This window comes from Aedes aegypti, chromosome 2, assembly GCF_002204515.2.
Source record: "Aedes aegypti strain LVP_AGWG chromosome 2, AaegL5.0 Primary Assembly, whole genome shotgun sequence".
Lineage (NCBI taxonomy): Eukaryota > Metazoa > Arthropoda > Insecta > Diptera > Culicidae > Aedes > Aedes aegypti.
The window spans coordinates 64,558,325-64,578,821 of record NC_035108.1 but is presented as its reverse complement, the minus strand read 5'-3'; the positions used below and the strand labels follow the sequence as shown (position 1 = coordinate 64,578,821).

Sequence of the window (20,497 nt, the reverse complement as noted above, 5' to 3'; positions counted from 1 at the left end):
TGCTTTGGCGCGAAGCGGGTGAAAAGTGTGAACTACAGTTTGCGCTCGAATAGTGAGGCGCTTGGAATAGTCCATATTTGCCTTTTCAATGCACTGGGCAGCAAGTTAATTTGCTCCAAACTGACTTGCAAAAATTGACTCGCAATAAGTCAACATTGTTTGTCATTGATGACTTTATTGCCACACATCGGTCATGGAATAATTCGCAAAGTAATTCCAACGGCAGAATTTTATTTAATGAGTGCTCTTAAGGATATTTCTTATTTCAATACCCTGATAGCCCTACGTGTTTTTTCTCTTCTAGAAACCCTTATACGATTGATTTGGTCTTAACCGACTCTAGTTATCTTTGTAGCCAATTAGTTACTCATGTGATTTTGATTTTGATCATGTCCCTGTTACTTTTCAAATATCCTATGAAGCGATTCTCAATCCTATTAGCTCCACTTTTAATTATTTTCGAGCTGACTGGAATATATCGCGACTCCAGTTGAAAGACGTAATCATTGACACGCGACAATCGATTTTTCTCAAAATCTATGGGTTGAACCTAACGTCGGGCATAGTGCGCTGGACAGCGGATCTAATGGACTACCAAGCGCACCATGTCGAAAATTCCGGTTTTCAACTGTGTGAATCATATATAAAACTTATATTGGCTCTTTTCTTGATGTTAACATTTCTTTACAAACAAAACTTGATATTGACAATGTTCTTGAAACTTTAACAAATTCCATTGTTGAAGCCAGGAGCATTGCAATTCAAAAATGTTAAGTTATATTTGAATCCGTGATTATAGACGATGATCTTTAACTCTTGATCCGTCTTAAAAACGTAAGAAGGCAATTTCAACGCACTCGCGATCCTGCTATGGCAATTATATCACAGGATTTGCACAAAGCAATCAAGAAACGATTTTCACAATTAAGAAACAAAAATTTTGAAAATAAAATTTCTCAAATGGACCCTGGCTCTAAGCCCTTTTGGAAATTATCTAAAATTTTGAAAAAACCTCAGTAGCCAATACCGGCATTGAAAGAGGAAAACAAATTATTACTAACCAATTGTGAAAAAGCTCAAAAACTTGTTGTGCAGTTTGAAAGTGCGCACAATTTTAATTAAGGACTTACCAGTCCAATAGACAATCAAGTTACTCAGGACTTCGAAAATATTCTCAATCAGGGGAACGTTTTCAAAAATTCCTGGGAAACTGATTTGGAAGAAGTGAGAACTATTATTAAAAAAATTCACAAAAAATTAAAGCTCCTGGCGATGATGAAATTTTTGACATCCTCATCAAGAAACTTCCAGAAAGTAGCTTATCAATCTTAGTTGATATATTTAACAAATGTTTTCAGTTGGTAAATTTTAATGACAAATGGAAAAATGCTAAGGTTGTTCCAATTTTAAAACCAGACAAAAATCCTGCAGAAGCTTCAAGGTATCGTCCAATCAGTTTGCTTTCCTCCATCAGTAAACTTTTTGAAAAGGTCATTTTGAACAGAATGATGGTCCACATCAACGAAAATTCAATTTTTGCCAATGAATAGTTCGGATTCCGCCATGGACATTCGACCACTCATCAACTTTTACGTGTAACAAATTTGATCCGTTCCAACAAATCTGAAGGCTATTCTACTGGTCTTGCTCTTCTAGACATAGAAAAAAACATTCGACAGTGTTTGGCATGAAGGTTTGATCGTAAAATTAAAAAACTTTAATTTTCCAACATACATTGTTAGAATAATTCAAAGTTATCTGTCAAATCGTACACTTCTGGTTAATTATCAGAACTCCAGATCTGAGAGACTTCCTGTGAGAGCTGGTGTTCCTCAAGGCAGCATTTTGGGACCCATATTATACAATATTTTCACCTCTGACTTACCTGAGTTACCTCAGGGATGTCAAAAATCTTTGTTTGCGGATGACACAGGCCTCTCCGGCAAAGGACGAAGATGTCATCTGTCATCTGTAGTCGATTCCAAAAAAGTTTGGATGTTTTTTCTTCATACTTGCAAAAATGGAAGATTTCTCCTAATGCTTCCAAAACTCAACTAATAGTATTCCCACATAAACCAAAAGCTCTTTATTTGAAACCTTCAAGTAGACATGTTGTCACGATTAGAGGGGTTCCAATAAATTGGTCAGATGAAGTTAAGTATCTAGGGCTCATGCTAGATAAGAATTTAACTTTCAAAAATCACATTGAGGGCATTCAAGCCAAGTGTAATAAATATGTAAAATGTCTCTATCCACTTATCAATAGAAAATCAAAACTTTGTCTTAGGAACAAGCTTTTGATATTCAAACAAATTTTCAGGCCAGCCATGTTGTATGCTGTACCAATATGGACTTGCTGTTATAATACCAGGAAGAAAGCTCTGCAGAGGATTCAAAATAAAATTTTGAAAATGATTTCGAAGCTCCCTCCCTGGTATAGTACTAATGAACTACATACATATACATATCCAATGTTGAAATATTGGAACAAATGTAAGAAAAATATAGTTTTGGACAAAATCGTAATACATTCATTTTGAGTTAGGTTAAGTAAATTGAAAGCGTTTTTTTTTTTCTCATATAAGCAGGTGATACCAACTCAACCGTAAACATTCTGAACTACTACGGCAAATGAAATGTTGTATGTTTAAATTTAGTATTGCCTCACAAAGAAAGCTTTTTTATAAGAAATGAATGTGATGTTTGGAATGATTAAGAAACAATTAAGAATTGAAAAAATATATGAAGTTTGTTCAATCAATCCATAATCCAACTGAGAGCAACAATAAGTTTCAGAACCATTGTTAGGATCTTATGCACCACACCACTCGGGGATCGACCGTGTGCAGTCGTAATAGGACCAGTTACTCGCTCGTTTACCCGGTCGGTCACTCGAGCACACAGCTTGCGGTTGTCGTTGAAGGGGTTTTGGCGGCGGCCGTTGGTTACCTTCAGTGTTGGTCATTCTGTCACCGCGCGCGGCTGGAGTGCTATTCTGTGGGACATCAGCTGGTTCGGACGTTCTGCTAGAATCCGTAGACGTTCGGTTCGGTTCGTTCGTTCAGCGCATTCTGCGGGGGAAGATAAGTGTTCTAGCGTTGCAAGTCGCGGTCGCGGGGTTCTATCGCCCTTTATCAAATGTCGCTCGAGGAAGAACATCGCTCAGTCTACGGTTGGACGTGATCGCGAACGGCGGTGCCTTCTCTTCTTCAAGAACAAGGTTTTTTTCCGAAGTTCTCTGGAAAAACGGTGTGGAAAATTTCTTCTTCGCGGTTCTGGAGTTGGCAACGAGCAAAAGAAGGAAGTGAACCAAAGTGAATTGTTAATGAGGTGTAAATCGCGGTGGTCAGTTCGGTTGATTGGTATGTGTTAGGGTACCATTTCTGCTGATGCTCGTCATCGGCAGGCACTCAGTCAGTAAGTCAGAAAGTTCCCCCGTTTGGTGGGTGGAAAAAAGTGCAAGTGAAAGTGAAAAGTGTGGGTTAGATCGGTTGAAGGTTCGCACGATTAAAAAAGGCTGGCTCTTGGAATGGTCGGTGGCCGGCATTGCTCGCATCAAAGGGTTATGTGTGATTAGAGAGGGGAACCTTGATAATGAAGAATAATTGGATTTTTATTGATTATGGCTGTTAATGAACGTTTGCATTTTTTTTTTGCAGTCCGTTGGTCGTTGTTCGAGCTGGGTTAGATAGAATTCATTGATTGGCAAGTGCAGTCGCATTCTAAATCAGGAGACAAAATCATATCGTAGATAATATTGTATCTTCTGATGTCCGGAAAATGTGCTTAAATAACAGTAATACATTGTATACGATCTTGAACAATATCTATATGCAGGAAAACATTTTTTATAAGAAAAAAATAATAGGGTCGATGTACCAATAGCCGCATAGCTTAGAACAAAAAATCATAGAAAATCGAAAAATAACGCTAGCGTCATTATTTTTACATCATCTGAAAGCTTTTTATCTTGGTTTTGTGGGAAAAATATGAAAACTACGAAAACTCAAATGTTTGTATTTATTATCGCGTGTGCCACTATAGGAATACATGTGCCTGTAGTAGCACTATTTCTAATTGCTGTTCCTATAGTAGCACTAGCATCACGGCTTTGGAAAAATACTTATCAAAATCGTATTTTTACAAAACTTTTATATTTTTCCTACACAGTGTGGATCAAAAGCTTTCGTTTGATGTAAAAAAGTTCTTATTTCATCAATTATTTTGTATAATAAAAAATAGTTTCTCTCAGTAGTGCTACTATAGGAACAATAGGTTAACTATAGGCGCAAGGGAGCTCAAATTTTAAGCAAAACTAATTATTTCGATCATTTTTTGAAAAAAATCAAGCTGTGTATAAATGGTACTTAGATTAATAGCTCCTGATCTTCATGTCAAAAAATATTTTGAAAAGATTTATAGCAAAACGGCCGTAAAAAGCCACTAGTGCGACTATAGGGGACTGTCCACTAAGGGCACACCGACCCTATTGGAATTTCATTATTGACCAATTCAATGGCGCGAGTGTCTTGCGGAGTAGATTCCTAGCAGATTTATTCGAAGATCCTTAGCAAATTTATTGCATAACTTTCGGTAAAATCAGTATTTAATTCACAAAACGGTTCAGGGATGTTTCTCGGCAAGCATAATTATTATTATATCCCGACTACGTTTGCAGGGGATTCCGATTACAAAAATTATCTTAAAACTCCTTGCACATTGAAGATTTTGGTGAAATTGTTTTAAGACCCTTGACAGATGTTATAGAAGATTCGTGCTGTATTACTTCCAAGATTATATTGTGTGTGCATTTATGTAAAGACTCTTGATGTATTCCTTTTCAGTGCTGGGTGCTGATATCGAAGTTTCAAAATTCTTTAGTTCGGACATCAATAAATCAATTATGATGGAATTTTCAGTATTGATCACAAGTAGATAAAAAACCGAATTTAGTACTATACCATTTAATTCCACTATAATTTGTATCTATTGACAGATACGCGTATTTCTACCTGAACTGTAAGGCCGTGTTCAGTGTCATGTACTAGATTCGACTTCTAATACACGACACTGAAGACGGCCTTACAGTTGAGGTCGAAATACGCGTATCTGTCAATAGATGCAAACTCTAGTGGAATTAAATGATATAGTACTAAATTCGGTTTTTCATCTACTTATAGGTATTCCACTAAACATCTCGAAGATTTATTATTATTAATCACAAATTAGTTTTATTCTTGGCGCATGCAAACAAATTTATGAAAACGATTGTGGTTCCAGATTTAGATTCAAGTTTGTTGGAATACATGGGGTATTTTGAAATGCAAATTATGAGAAAAGTACCGTTTTGATTCATATTACGGACAGCTTCAAATTCCGGACACTCTCGTTTGTATGGGAAACATTTCACACGAAATGTTTCAATTTTCGCCATCCAAAAGTTCTCATTTTCGAGGCTCGTTTTATTAGGTTTTTTCCATGAATATCATTGCAAATTTATAATGCCCAACTACCTTAGACGTCTCTTAAGTGGTTGAACGATTTCAATTGATGATTTGACTGTTCCATTAATGATTATCATGAGCTGTCCGTAATTCGAATCAAAGCGTCCGAAATATGAGGCAAAAGTGAGGGAGCGTCCGGAATAAGAATCATGAAAAGGCCACACGTTTTGATTTATTTTAAATTATTCAAGTTGCGGACGCGTATTCTTCACCCACCATCCGAAAGTTAAGGGCTTCCGACGCTCGATAACGTTAAAAAATCATACAGAATGATTTATTTTGTATGGTCCAAGCTGGGTTATACTTCACTGAGGCCTTAAGTGTCCGTAATATGAATCAACGGTACAAGAACCCTCATCAACAATTGAAAAAAATAATGTAACATGCATCCATTTGATAGAATATATTACTTGTTTCAGTTTGTGGTCATTTTGGAAACATAGTCACCGGATATCGGTTACGGTAGCGGGGTCCAACAGACGCTTTAAGAATGACATGCACATGCAAAAATCATGATTTTTCAACCAAATTTAGTGGTGTAGTATCATGACATGATTTATAAAGTGGTTCTTACCTTTTTCGGATACTTGATTATACGTTCCGAGAGGGTTTCAAATGGTCAATTTTAATACCTCTTCTACCGTCATTGCATAACGGCTTGAATTTCATGATTTCACATAGAAGTGAAAAGACATCATCTCATATTCTTCGTCTTCTTTCTGGCGTAACGTGCTAACCAAATCAAAGTTAATTTTTAAACGAAGTATTGCATTTGAATTTTTACAACATTGGACAGAGAGTTTTTTTTTAATTGATCAATAATTGCATTTGTATTCAGTAAACTTCAAAATCAAAGCAGGTGATAGAAATTTTATATTAATTTTTCAATTTTTCTTTTAAATTTCTTGCATTTCTGATTATGTATCATTACCTGGAATGCAATTTAACGGAAGACCACTTACCGGAACGCACCATTTTTGGTTTTTTTTTTTGGTTTGGGTGAACCCAAACTTTTGCACGAACACCATACTGAGGGGTGAACCCAAACTTTTGCACGATGAATTGACTGACTGTTTCATTGATTTTGAATACTTTTCAGATTTTTCCGCAAAAATTTCGTGAGTGCCCTTCAAAGAATATAAGATTACGATTCTAATGACACCTTGTTTTAAAATTTTAGTCGATCCAATGCTGAGCAAATTAGATATGTTTTTTCAGTGTGTTTTTTGAAAAATGTCACACCTTAAAGTAAAAATTGAGTATAAAAAAGTTCAAATAATGTTTTTGGAACAATAGATACGAAGTAAAAATAACTCACTGCCTTTCGAATGCGGCTTAGAGAGTTTCAAATGGACGTGTAATCACAGAGATATGGACTGAACACTTTTGCATGTTTTTTAGGGGGTGAACCCAAACTTATGCACGGGAGTGTATGTTGTTCTGGCTCCCTCCCATTACCCCAAACGCCACTACTCCGTATGGGTCACTACCCTGAATGCCACTATCCCGAACGCCACTACCCCGAATTAGGCTGTTAATCAGCTCAGTGGGCACTTTCGTAGTTCAAGGGTTTATTAAAAAATTTCATTACGTAAATAATTGCCAATTTTTGACACCTACCCACCCCCTCGTACCATTTTTTGTATTGAAATTCTATGTATTGTGTTTGGACTGTAACGTTTTGAAGAAAACCACCACAAAATGTTTACCCCCTTCAGCGTTACGAAATTTGTGAATGGGCCTTTAATAAAATAAGCCTTGTATTGACTGAGAGCTGTCCTTGTCAATTTACCATTCTTTTACATGTGCCTCTATGCCCAGGAACGTCAAGGAAATGTTAAATCCATAAAACCGTCACCGGAAGAATTTGAACTCATAACCCCCAATATGGTCTTGCTGAACAGCTGTGCGATCACCAGTATTTGGACTTCTTGGTGATGTTCATATTTAATTTTTATTTATAAACAAATATTTTTCTTTCTTATGAAAATAGGTTGTGTCATAGCATAACGTTGTCATAGTGATCATTCTCGTCATAGCTGCAAACATCTCACCAGAAATTTGTCCTTATTTCTTAAATAGGCTGTTCTTTCAAGTTTTCGTTGGATAAGCTAATCACTAATGTTTCCATGCAGAAAAGCTTTTTTAAATGAATATATCCTGAAGGTATTCACTAAAGTGAATCTTGCTATAATTCTAATTAAAAAATTTCACTTTTTTATTTTCTTTTATTAAAACACAGGTCTCTTATTAAAGACAGGTCTCTTATGGATTTGCTCACCACTTTTCTGCCATCATAATTTCTTCATTGTCTTGAATCAGAAAAAAAATTGTTTTGTTGTTATCTCATTGCAATTCATATGAATGATCCCACATACCAATGAAAGTTTTCACTGTAGCGACAATCAGAGGCCGCCGGTTTTCTAACATGTACAAGTGTATTAAAGTTTCCTTGCTATAGCGGAATGGTTGTCTATCAGGTTGGTCTTTAAGCGGGTTCCATAGAACAACACTTGTAGCGACTATCTCAGGGTGATCTTCCACTACCATCGTTTACGAAACAAAATTTTTAAGAAGTTCTTAACACTAGTAGCCCGACACCTACAAAAATGAGTAAAGAAAGTGGGTTTCGACGTCTAAGAAGAGACTTTACTACATCCTGATTGTGTGCATATTATAGCTATTCTTTTCATAATAAATTCACCCTTCTTTTCGAAATAGGCTGTTCTTCAGAGCATTGCAATGTGGCTGAATCTCACCATAATTAAAGAACAAATTCAAACAAAACTTAGTATCTAAAAATAATTTGCTACTTTTCATCTTCAAATATTAGAAATATTGCCAAACTCGTTAAATACTCATAAGGAATTGTATAATTATCTCCCCACTCTGTAACTATAGAATAAGTCTCAAAATGTTATGCATTCGGGGTAATGGAGTTCGGGGTAATGGAGTTCGGGGTAATGACCCATTCGGGGTAATGGCTTTCGGGATAATGGCGTTCGGGGTAGTGGCATTCGGGATAGTGGCGTTCGAAATAGTGTCATAGAGTCGTTGTTCTTCTTGCTTGTGTTACGACTCACCTAGGACAAAGCTTTCTCAGCTTAGAGTTCTAGTAGCTTTTTTACAGTTATTAGGTAAGAGCCTATGTCAACTGACCGTTTTTACATTGGTTTATAGTTTGACAAATATGTCAGTACTCTAAGCTCTAGAAAGTCTGGGAACATGCCAGCCAGTAATAATTATGATCCGGCGGTATTTAGTTTCACCAGCTTGATCTTGCTGTATAGCTACCCGTTACTGCTACGTATATGTTTGCCCTGAATTATGAACAAATATCACGATACCAAAATCGGATAAAACGTGTAATTTGTTTGTGATTCAATTAGAAACAAATCGTCTGCTTGGGATTGGAAAACTATGTCCTAAAATTCAGGCTGAAACATTACAGGCAAGAATACAATAAATGAGAAGAATTGGTTTTGGTATACATATGTGATGCAAAATAGTATCGAGGTCAATATAATTCGGAAAAAAATCACCTATCAAACAAGGATTTTTGCAATTTGAGTTAAGAGAATTTTGGGGTTATGATGGTTCTTTTATTTCCTTAAGTTAAAACAGTCAAGAACTCAATTTTATTACTGTATCAATAAATGAAAAAACACTAATTTTTCGAGGTAAGTGACATACAAAATTGTAATTCTCAGTTTAGCTTTGTAATTTGAAGAAAGCTTAAAAATCAGAAATTAGTTTAGTTCCATGGTAATCGAGAATAGGGATACGATTCGACATTGTGACGTCCATCTTTGGATTCCGAGATATACTTAGCATCTCTATAGATCTACGTTTCCCTTGAATTCACTTGATTGTACTATTTTTCTCCAAATGTCATATCTCTGAATGTCTGTACACCAAATTCAGTACCAGAGCGAGAAATTAAAAATAACAATAAGCAAACATAAGAAGAAGATATTTGGTCATTTTCGTCTTAAAATATTGCCAAAAATGCCGACATCGGTGGAACTCGAAAAAGCCAACCAAATAAGGAAATGTGAATATCAGATGACCCAAAATGGGTCATTCGAGGAAAAGGGTCTCGCTGCATAAGCCCCAGCTGCAGAGATAAGTTGAAGGAACCATCTATGTTATGCAGATATTTGAAGATGGCGCATATTAACAAGATCATATATCTAGATATCTTAGACTTATCTTTGATGCTTAGGTATTTCAAAGGAAGGATCTCCCCTGTCCATTATCTTTGGTAGTCAATCCAAAAATGTTCGATCAACATACTGACCTGAATGACGGTCAAAGGGTCATTAATAAAAAAATCAGTATTGTAGAAACATAATTTTCCGGTAAATGGTCTTCCGGTATATTGCATTTCGGGTAATGGTTTTCGGGTAATGTCGGAGAACCGCGTTTCTCCGTCATTTCCATTTCAAAATACCATGGGCATTCAAAAAAAAAACCTACGTCCGAAACCGACTTTAAAATTTCCAATGCATCCTACATAAAAAACAATTCAATTTTAATTTTGCTATTATTCATTGCAAATTTTTACTACAGTCAACTGTCTCTTACTCGATATTCTGTACCTCGATATTTCCCCCAACTCAAGAGAATGCGCGGTCCCTTAATTCAGCATACTTTGATCTCTGTAAGTCTATACCTCTCTAACTCGATGCGATCTGTATGAGTTTATCATGCTTACTCAAGATTTCCATTAAAAGTTTCAAATTACTTCCAAATGTTAATAAATTCCAAAAATTTGAAAGTTTTGATTATGTTCACAGTAAAATTAAGGATTTCTGGGAGATAAAACTTTATATTTTTGTTGACTGTTCAAAAGGTGTAAAGCAGGTGAATATCAAAATTCTACTGTTTTTCCCGTTAAAATAACTATTTTGAATGTATTTAGTTAAATTTACAAAAAAATGAAAAGTATTTGTTCTGTATTTTGATACCTTCCTTACTCGATAGTTCCTTCAATATCGAGTTAGGGAGAGTTGACTGTATTACTATCCTTGACAATCTTTGACAAGATGTTTGAATTTATAAGTAAACATCAGGTCTCAATAAATTTTTTGTGATTGCTGGCATTTATTTTCTTTAATAATAGTTAATTCCTGATGAAATAGATGGTTGATTCCTTCCAAGAGCCTAATTACAAAATCTTTGACAAATTTCAATTAAAAGATTGATCGATTTCTGATACATTTCAATGACATCTTTTCCGAGCCTTTTAAAGTTTGAAATTGGATTTTAGATGCCTTGGTTAATTTTTCAGTAATAATTCGTCAATTTTATTCATAAGTGCCAAACCGCTGGTTTTAGCGATTGAGTTTGTTCGGAGAAGTTTATTGGCATATTAAAGCCCATCTGTTGATGAAAAGAAAAATTGTGATCGACACACCCAGCAGTGAGATGAAAAACTATTTTTTCATTACATTCATATAGACATATGGCGTCTTTGACAATGTTGTAGAAGCGACCATTTAAAACAACTTTGTCAAAGACACACTTTTTGTATGTTATATGCTTTATGAGATGTATGCTGTGGTATGTGAATGGCCCCTTTTTTTCTATTTCATTTATTTGAGGCTCAATCGCGTTTAACGCTTTACGGAGCCGAAATTCATTTTTTGTATTGTTTACAAATCATTCACTTTTTTGTACTAAGATTAGTATGGGATGGAGCCAGGGTACTCGTGACAACTTGAGGTTAATGGTCACAATTTTTGGAAGGAAGGACATGGTGAGGATTGGGTTTAGGGTTTTCTGCAGCACATCCGGGAGGTATATCGTGGTATCGCGATGAACATGTAGTGGCGTTGGTACCAATTTCTTGCCGGTATTCGTCTGCCGGATGGCCAGGATCCTCAATCCAACATACAGGGGACAAAACACAGAAAAAAAAACTGGAGAAGAGAACACAGGAGAATTAAACTTTTATACTGGACAAGCGAAGAAAATCGCGTGAATGGCCCCTTGAAACAATATTTTTTTCATATATTTTTTCGAAATTTTTGCGAAATTGTTTGTCTTATAAAAAGTCGTGTTTCTGCTGAACGTGCAACGTGATAATAAGGTGATCCATAAGTTACTCTTTTTAAGGGGTAGCTTAGGCCCCAACACCTTGTTCAAGTGTAAATGGCGCAGAAAATCTATTAGTCTTTTAATGTGCTTTTACTATCAAACAAATAAGTCTTATAAAAACGTAATCGTCCCTTTACTTCATTACTTTAGGAGATAGAGAGTAGCAATGTTCAGCATTATGCATCGAAAGCAGGTACTAGAGGCTAAACTGCCCATTGAAAAAAGAGTAATTTATGAATAACTCGGTTGGTTCAAAAGATAGTAGAATGACATGTTCAGTAAAAACATGGGTTTTTATGCCTTTAATACTTGTCTTGAGATATCCTCAGGATATGTGTTGTGGCATCACTTCAGCAAATTCTCCTTACACTATGCCATGGAATCCACCATAAGTTTCTTATCGTTTTATTATTACTACTATTATTGATAATAAATTCATTAACGAGACATTCCCTAAGATTTGATAGGTTTCTTAATGAAAATGCATCCAAAGGTTTCCTTCTTGTATTCTCCCTGCAACTTCTTCTTCTAGATTAATAAAAACCCTTAACGATTCATTCGAGAATTTATCAATTCGGCGCAAAAATCCTTCGATAAATGTCCCCCGGAATTTCTTTAAGAATTACCATAGAAATGTTTGCAGTTGTTTCTGAAGTAACATTTTACAGGATCCAATCAGAAATATTTTGAGGAATTCCTCTCTGGAGCTATTTTTAATCCACCCTTTCAAAGAGCTTCTGGTTGAACTCAAAAATATGAACATAATTTCCTATGAAAATCGACAGACTCGAATAAGTTTCTGCCAAAATGTTTGTGTTAATCATAAAACAAACCAAGACAATATATTTGTAGGAACATCTAAGATATAACTTCTGCACAAATTATATTTTAAAATAAAAAAAAGCTTAAAAAAAATTAGGGAAAGTTTTTTTGAAATCCCTTTAACAATTATTCGCGGAAACAATTGAAGGGTTCTTAAGAGTTTCAAGAAATAGTTTAAGGAGAAAGTATTGGAAAAATATCTGGTGAGTCGTTGAAAATCCGCTGAAAAAATACTGATAGGGGTTCATAGATGTAATGTCTCGAGTAATTCCTAGAAAAATCCATAAATGTAAAATTGATTGAAATTCTTGGAAAACAACAAGCAATATTCTCGGAAAATTCCTGTACGAATCTCTATAATAACTTTTTGTAAAAATGCAAGACAGAATGCTTAGAAAAATCCATGTTGGAATTTCTTGTGAAAGCCGGTTGTGCTGCTTTTCCCCGAATGTCGTTTCCCCGAACGTCAGTTCCCCAAAAGCCAGTACCCCGAATATCCCGTTTCCCCGAATAGTCTATTTCCCCGATTAGTTTCTGGCACTCATAATTGTCATAACTTTATAACATTTCAGGGTGGTGAATGAACCGGTCATCTGATATGCACCCCCCTTGGTGAAATTCTGTGGTCCTTGTCATCTTTCGCAGTACGTGTTTAGACCAGAATGACCAAGTATCTCCTTCTTTTGATCGCTTATCATTCTTTGGAGTTCGTCACCTACCACTGAAGAAAATTTCGGCACCTTTTCCAACTGCATCATTTTCCGGGGAAACGGGTCATTCGGGGATATGGAATTCGGGGAACAGGGTCTTTCGGGGAACTGGCGTTCGGGGAAATGACATTCGGGGAAATGACATTCGGGGAAAAGCAGCACAATTAAGAAAGCCATGTCTCAAAAGCTAAGACACGCTTGGAGATGTCCTTAGTAAAAGTGAAGGTAGAATCTTTCGATGATTCCTCTAGGATATTTGAAGAATCTTCGAAAAGATTCCTGGGAGAATTTCAAACATTTGTCCGCAATTATTGTAATTTAGTTGTCCTAAGAAGAACTACACCGTGTCCAGTATATTCTCATACAAATTCGAGATAACATTACTTTGCGCTTGTTTAACTGACATCATTGGTGATAATATTTTTTGAAAGTGGTTATAATACTGATTCACTACAGGAAATATTTTGGAAATATTTCAATTATAAACTTATTTTATCAACTTAAGAATTTACGAAAAATATTTCCAGCGGCACGCTCATAGGCAGAGCCCAATTTCAATCTGCAGTTATCGCACATATATTTATCAAATTTTATGAATATTTATCTATTCAAAACGCAATATGATTAACTTAAAGTTTCTGAAACTATTTTGTGAATGCTCTGATTTTCACTTTGTAAACCAGACCAAAACAAACATTCATTTTAAGTGCAAAACACGACTTCAATGGACATTTCATCACTTATCATAGCAATTATTTTTTCTTATTCATAATTCAAGCTATTCTACGTTAGTATAATACTACCAGACTACAATAAAATACTACAACATTGGATTATCCTACATTCAGTAAAGTTATACCAAAGAAAAGAAAAAGTGTATGAGAATATATTGGACACGGTGTACTGAAAGATTATTCTTAGCTTCATTATATTTGGTGTTTTTTGTCCTTGGCTTATGGAAGATTTTCTTTCTGAAATCCTTTTAAAAATGACTGATGGATTGGGGGGGTTATTGAAGAGATTCGGTTGCAAAATTACTGGAGTTTTTGGAAAATAATCTTAAATACGTTCTTCGAATCCCTCAAGAGAGAACAAAGAAACTACTATGATAGAAAAATAATGAAAGGTAAACTATGTATTTTTTAAAGAATAAAAAGTTTCTTGCTGTGATTACTAAAAATGTTTATTATTGCTTTGAAACAGTTTGATTGTTATTCTTGAACGAGCTGAAAAGTGGCGAACATGTCTGCTGAACCAGATCAAAATAAAATGCTCGCGAGTATCAGAGTGTTGATTTACCCACATCTGTCGTGCTCGCGAGTAAATGAAGCTAAAGTGATTCTTGAAGCTCACAGTCAATTGCGCTTCTGAAAAAAAAGCTCCGAGAGTTCTGGTTTTGAAGTTTTTTCAATACAAACTGTCGATTTTATGGGGCCTTCCTTAGCCGATTGGTTAGATTCTGCGGCAACAAAGCAAAGCCATGCTTAAGGTTTATGGGTTCGATGCCCGGTCGGCATAGAGTATAATCGTACCTGCCACAGCTAAGCTGAGAAGCAGGCTCTATCCCAGGATGTTAATGCCAAGAAGAAGAAGAAAAGATGTGTTTGCCATCAGTTCTAATTGACTTGGACTAACGAATATCTGTATTTAAATAATTTTCTGGCTGAATAAGATCACGTTTTTTTGAGGGTTTTATCATCAAAACACACAAAGAATTTCTAATAGGGTGCATATAACACATGTCTCATAATACCGATGTTGAATAGCGTGGAATCCAATCACAGTAACTTAGCCAAAACTTGCCATCCTAGTTTGGCATCTTCTGACGGTGGGATTCGAAGAATATCAAAGCAAGTTCGCTGCGTAGGAAACTAAACGCATACTTCGTGGTGTAGTGATACAGTATCTATTCCTTGAATCCTGAGGTTCTGGGTTCGAAACCAGAAGGATTTTTTTTTATTTTCATCGAATTTTTATGGCATTGTATTGCTGACCACGGAAAGTCTTAAAATGTCGAGCGAAGTGCGGAACGGTTTCTACTTTGGTACGTGTATATCTTTTTCATGCATTTTATACGAGTGATTTGATTCATATAGAATGATGTATAGCTAAAATAAAACCAACCAACATGTTGAATGTGAGTACAATATTGCCAAGTTTGCACTTAAGTATGACATATAATTTTAAGATATTTTTGTTTCGTCTTCGAAAAATTCAAATTTTACTCAAAAATAACAAAATGCTTTGGTTCGTATCACAGAGATCAAATGTTAAATATGGTGTACATATGTTTTACCGGAAGAATTTTCCGTATGCATGAACGATTTTTGCTTATTTTCGCGATTACAAGCCACTTTATTTGGCCGGTGACTGTACTGCTATATGTACTGCACATTTTAAGAAAGTACTCCAAAGCAAAAAATGAAAAATAGTTCATAGTTAGAGATATTCTAATATCTCTAATTATGACCTATATGTCAATTAAAATTTGTTTACGAATAAATTGACTCTTCAAAATGTTTGTAACAAAATGTTGTTTACAAAAAATAGAATAGTTTTGAATATCACAGTAGGCTGTACAACGTGATCGACTGTTTCATCCCGTTAGGAAAAGACACGTAACAGACCACAGCTCGACAACGACCAAAATTGGACCACAGTCGCGATCCTAATAAAACTAAACTTTCGGTTTGATCTAATGATAAATGTTTCCACATTATATTAGCCTCACCATTCCGCGAGTTATATTTATTGTGTGCCAAGTGATTTGATTGTTGCGAACGCGTGAAAAACGGAAGCCCTGAGTACCTATTTAGGTGTCTAGCTGTTACTCGCTGCATAGAACGCGAGTGTCCGAAAACGAAAACTGCGAAAACGCCAAATTGATAACAGTGCGAGAAGTGGACGGCGGCGATCAACTAACGCAAATCCGGAGCAACGAGCCATATCCAAGCGGCTAGAAGCGGATTCGGAAACTCAAAGCTAGTGCCAGAAGAGCAGACGGTCGGGGCAGACATGAGGAGCAGAGGTAGCTGTTTTATGCTAATAGCATCAATTGTGATATTATCAGGTAATTTTTCAATTTATCACTCTCTGAATGTCGTGTCTCCTGTTGGGGTTGGATGAAGATCTATGGAGAGCGTTGTTGATCTCTCGGATCGTGTTGAGTTCCGAGGGCGGAGAAATCAAATTTAGTCGGGTGGTAATTTGGAGTGTTAATTGATGTTGGACAAGTCGTCGACTATCTGTTGTAAATCAGCCGCTGAAGAACTGAATACTTATCGTTGAATCACTCGACACCAACCAACCAACGGATGGCTGACTTTGGACACCAAGTACAATTTGAACAATTAAATAAAAATCGTACCCGCTTGGCCTTCGGCGGTTGCCGTTTTGAGTTTATCGTTTATTTGCGCTAAATAGATTTGGCCCTGGTCCAAAACTAAATTAGCCACGTTTAACCGAGTAAACTACTAATACACTAGACGTGTAGCTAAAGGTGAAAACCTGTGCAACATCTGTCGCCTGAATTCTTCCACGAGGGGAAAAGTCTTTGTAATGAAGTGGAATTTCACTGAAAATGTTAACTTCTAAGAACATTAATCGAAATTAAGATGTAGGTTTATAAACTCTACTCACACCTTTCTTTTCTCATTATCATGTTCTTGTAAAACTATTGGAAGCTAAATTTGAGTGTATTGGATACATTCGACCATTTAGCTACAACTCAGATTTGGTAAGAAAGTTCCAATAATCTATGTATGAAATTTTGGTTCTATTTAGCATTCTGAAAGGAAGGATGAGAATCCTAGAAATTTTATGATGCATCCTCTCAGGGACCTCTCAGAATCCTCAAAGAATTCTTATCAGTGTTCTCTCAAGATTCTCATGTAATTTCTTGCTGAATTCACATAAGATTCTTCACAGGATTCACATCGAATTCATCTGGAAAATGTCATCAGAACTTATTTATGATTCTAGTCAGAATACTCGCAGGAATCACACCAAAACAATTTCAGAATTCACATAGGATTCTTTGCAGGATTCACATCTGAGGCCTCGCAAGTTCTCATCAAAATCTCTTGAGAATTCTGTCAGAACTCTCATTAAAATCCTATCAGAAGGATATTCTGAACTCTCTTAAAACTCTTATCACAATCCTCATGAGACTAACATCAAAACCTTTCTGTCGGAAAATTTTTTCATTCCTTCTGTTCAGCCAATTCGAAACATTCTATCCTTCTCTGATTTTACGTCTGAAGTCCAAGGTCGGGGGATCCCTTTAGAAATTGTTTTTTGAGAAAACCGCCTTTTCTCTAGGAATACCTTTCTTGGTTCCTCAAGAAATTTCTTTGGGAGTAGCTCCAAGTATTCTTTCAGAATTGCCCAGGGAAATTTTCTAAGCATTTTTTGAAGAATGCTTTTTTGGGGTTTTCCATGAATTCAACGATTATCCCCGAGTTTCCCTTTGGCATGGCATGGTACCTAAAGAAATTCGTCAATGTTTCGTCCAGGGTTGACCAGGCTCTACGTTGTGTAAGGGTCCCGAAGGGGCAGACGAATAACGACGACTTTCTTCTACTATACTGTTTTATTGCCCACCACCGAGAGGCAGTGCTCCTGCTCGGTGGGGGATACTACTCGTTACAGAATTTTGAAGACTATTCAAGAATTTCACTAGGGATGTTTTCACGTATTACTTTGAGAGTTCTTTTAGGAATTCATGCAACAAATCTTCTAGGAATTCCACCGCGCATTCGTTTACTGATATTTCAAGAAATTTCTCCAGGGTTTCTTTCAAAAATGCCCCTATGGATTCCATCAGGGATGCTTCTCGAGATTTCAAATATATAACCAGCGCAGGGCTGTAAAGTTCCATGACCGACTTGCGACACTGACGAAACGAGTCTTCTCACTGTCACTAGACGAAGCTATATTTCATGTGCTCACTTCGTCACGTCGCAATAATGGGGCTCTCATGAGAGCAATTTTAATGTTGGTTTGCTATTAAAATTTCTATCTCATTTTTCAGAATTTCGGGAAGTAAATATGTTTGATAAGTTAAGTGGATATCCTTTCATGATTCCAGCTATATAATTAACAATCATAGAAGAAAATGGACTCAAAATGATCAAGTTTACGGTTCCGTCACAAGCCGTAATGACGGAAAAATGAAGGGGATTTTGAAAAAAAAAAATCTCTGTCATTGTCTCGCCGTCCGATGATAATGAGAGAAGCGTCTTTGTAAAAGTCGCACGACACTCGCTATTTACAATGACACTTTCCAGCCCTGAACCACCGATTCGTTCAGAAATCCCACTTAATGAAATTCTTTAGTGATTCCTTCAAGAACTCCCGCAGAGATTTTTGTCAGAAATATCCCAAAGGGATCAACTCACGAGTTTTCTCAGGGACTCATTGAAGAGTTACTCCAGGGATCACTTGAGGAGTTTCCTCTAAGGGACTCTCGATGAATTTCATCTGGGATTCCTTCAAAATTTCTCAGTAGATTCCTTCAATAGTTTCCCTAAGATTCAAAAAAAAAATCCAATTCCTGTAAAAAAGCATTCTTTCCGGAAATTCTCCAAGGATTTCTTAAGAATTTCCATAGGGATACACAAAAACTTCCACAGATACCTTCGGAAATTCCTACTGGTATTTGTTCAAGACATTTTCCTTAAATACTTTCAGTTCTTCTAGTGATAGATATAGGTATCCCTAAATGCAATTCCTCAAGAATTCCTGTAGAATTTGTTTCTGGATTAGTTCCATAATTTGGAAGTCTTTCAGGTATTTCTTCAATAATTCTCTTTTGGATTCCTCTGAAAATACAAGGTTCACGAATTTGGAACTTCACGGGTTCCATCGAAGGAGATCTGCTAACTCTGAACAACTTTCTTGCAGAAGTTTTGATTCCATTTTATGAAGAATCTGAGATATTCTTCAGCTGCATCATACCCAGGCCCGGATTTGGGGGGGAGGGGTTCGTCAAGGGGAAAATTGTCCCAGCCCCTCCAAGAAGTAAAAAAAGGTTAAACAAAATTCAATGAATTATCTATTACAAAATGATTTTTAATTGAAATAATGAAAAACGTTATTTTATAGTTAGTAGTAATACAATTGAATGTGCATTTAGTTTTAATAAAAATTCTCCTATTCGCTAAAGAAAACCATCAAACTCTTTTTGGATTGATAAACAGCAAACTTTCATAGCTACATGGAAAGATACTATCAGAATGACAGTTCTTCGTATCCTGGAATGATCTTGAAAATACGAAGGTACTCGGTAATTTATAATTTTTTTTTTTGTTATTTTACCATCAGGGAACTGAAACTACTATTTTATCAGAAACATCTAAAATTCAACCGAAATTTTTTATATTTCCTTTTTTTACTGTACTCTTTTCTATTTGTTGCCAATTTTCACTAAGAGTTTAGAATTTACAATAACTTTGACCCAAATTCACAGAATTTGTTGTAATATTGCAATTGTCACTAAGAGCTTAGATTTTACAATAATATTGACCAAAATTTACACAGTTTAATAATAATTATGTTTTCCCGGATCCTAATTACAAAATTCCCCGATCTTAATTGCCAGCCCAAGTGGATGGATTATCAACGTATTTTTGCTGTGGTCTTTGCAAGATTTCTGTCCAAGGGCATTTACAAAGCGTATGCAAGTTGTCTTAGCGTGCATGGTTGGTGTTGATTTTAACTGGAACAATTTTAATTTTGGACTTGATTGATTGAACGATTCAGTCAAAATTCAATCTCATCATCTACATTTTATGTAAGACTTTTTAAGTATTTCGTATTTATAATTTATCTTACCGATATTTTATTTTCATAGTACTAAACATTTATATGCTTAGCGTTTTTCACTCATTTGGTACCAAGGGCCTACTTCAAAAAATCTGACTAATATGGAACTTTGTAGGTTCCCATCATGAGACTCTTTGTAGGAATATTTTGTATCGTTTAGATTTCGAAACATCCCTCAATTGCCGGAAGTATTCACGCAAGAACAACTGTTGTTTTTATGTCGTTCAGATTACGGAAGTGGTATTGTACACTATCGCTACGTAGTAGTCGACTTTTTACCATGACATATCCCGAAAGCAAACGATTACTGTCGTGTATAACCCTCTCGAAGACGTACTCTTCTAACAGGTCAAAGTCTTGAGATATCCGGCCAAGGAACGCAATAGGCGGGAGATGGACAAATCTTGTGGACGGTCTTGATCCGGCCGGTTCTCATCCATGGTTGGATAAAATTTGCATAAGAGTTCAATGCATAGTATGCTGCTCCACAAACGCGAACAGAAATTTTTCAAGTCTGAACCGTAAACGTTCGCT

The 20,497-nt window shown here is 36.0% G+C and overlaps 1 protein-coding gene across 11 annotated transcripts in view; it reads left to right on the top strand.

The window, feature by feature from the left end:
* The first annotated feature begins 2,952 nt into the window (after positions 1 to 2,952).
* LOC5566344 (carbonic anhydrase 1) overlaps positions 2,953 to 20,497 on the top strand; it is a 117,928-nt gene continuing 100,383 nt past the window's right edge. Inside the window, exons 1-2 of one of the 11 annotated variants that reach the window (XM_021841067.1) lie at positions 2,953 to 3,362; positions 15,955 to 16,208. In XM_021841067.1, the coding sequence (XP_021696759.1) occupies positions 16,154 to 16,208 (55 nt within the window). In that variant the 5' untranslated portion in view covers positions 2,953 to 3,362; positions 15,955 to 16,153. The other 10 variants (XM_021841065.1, XM_021841058.1, XM_021841064.1 and 7 more) reach the window with 10 other exon arrangements.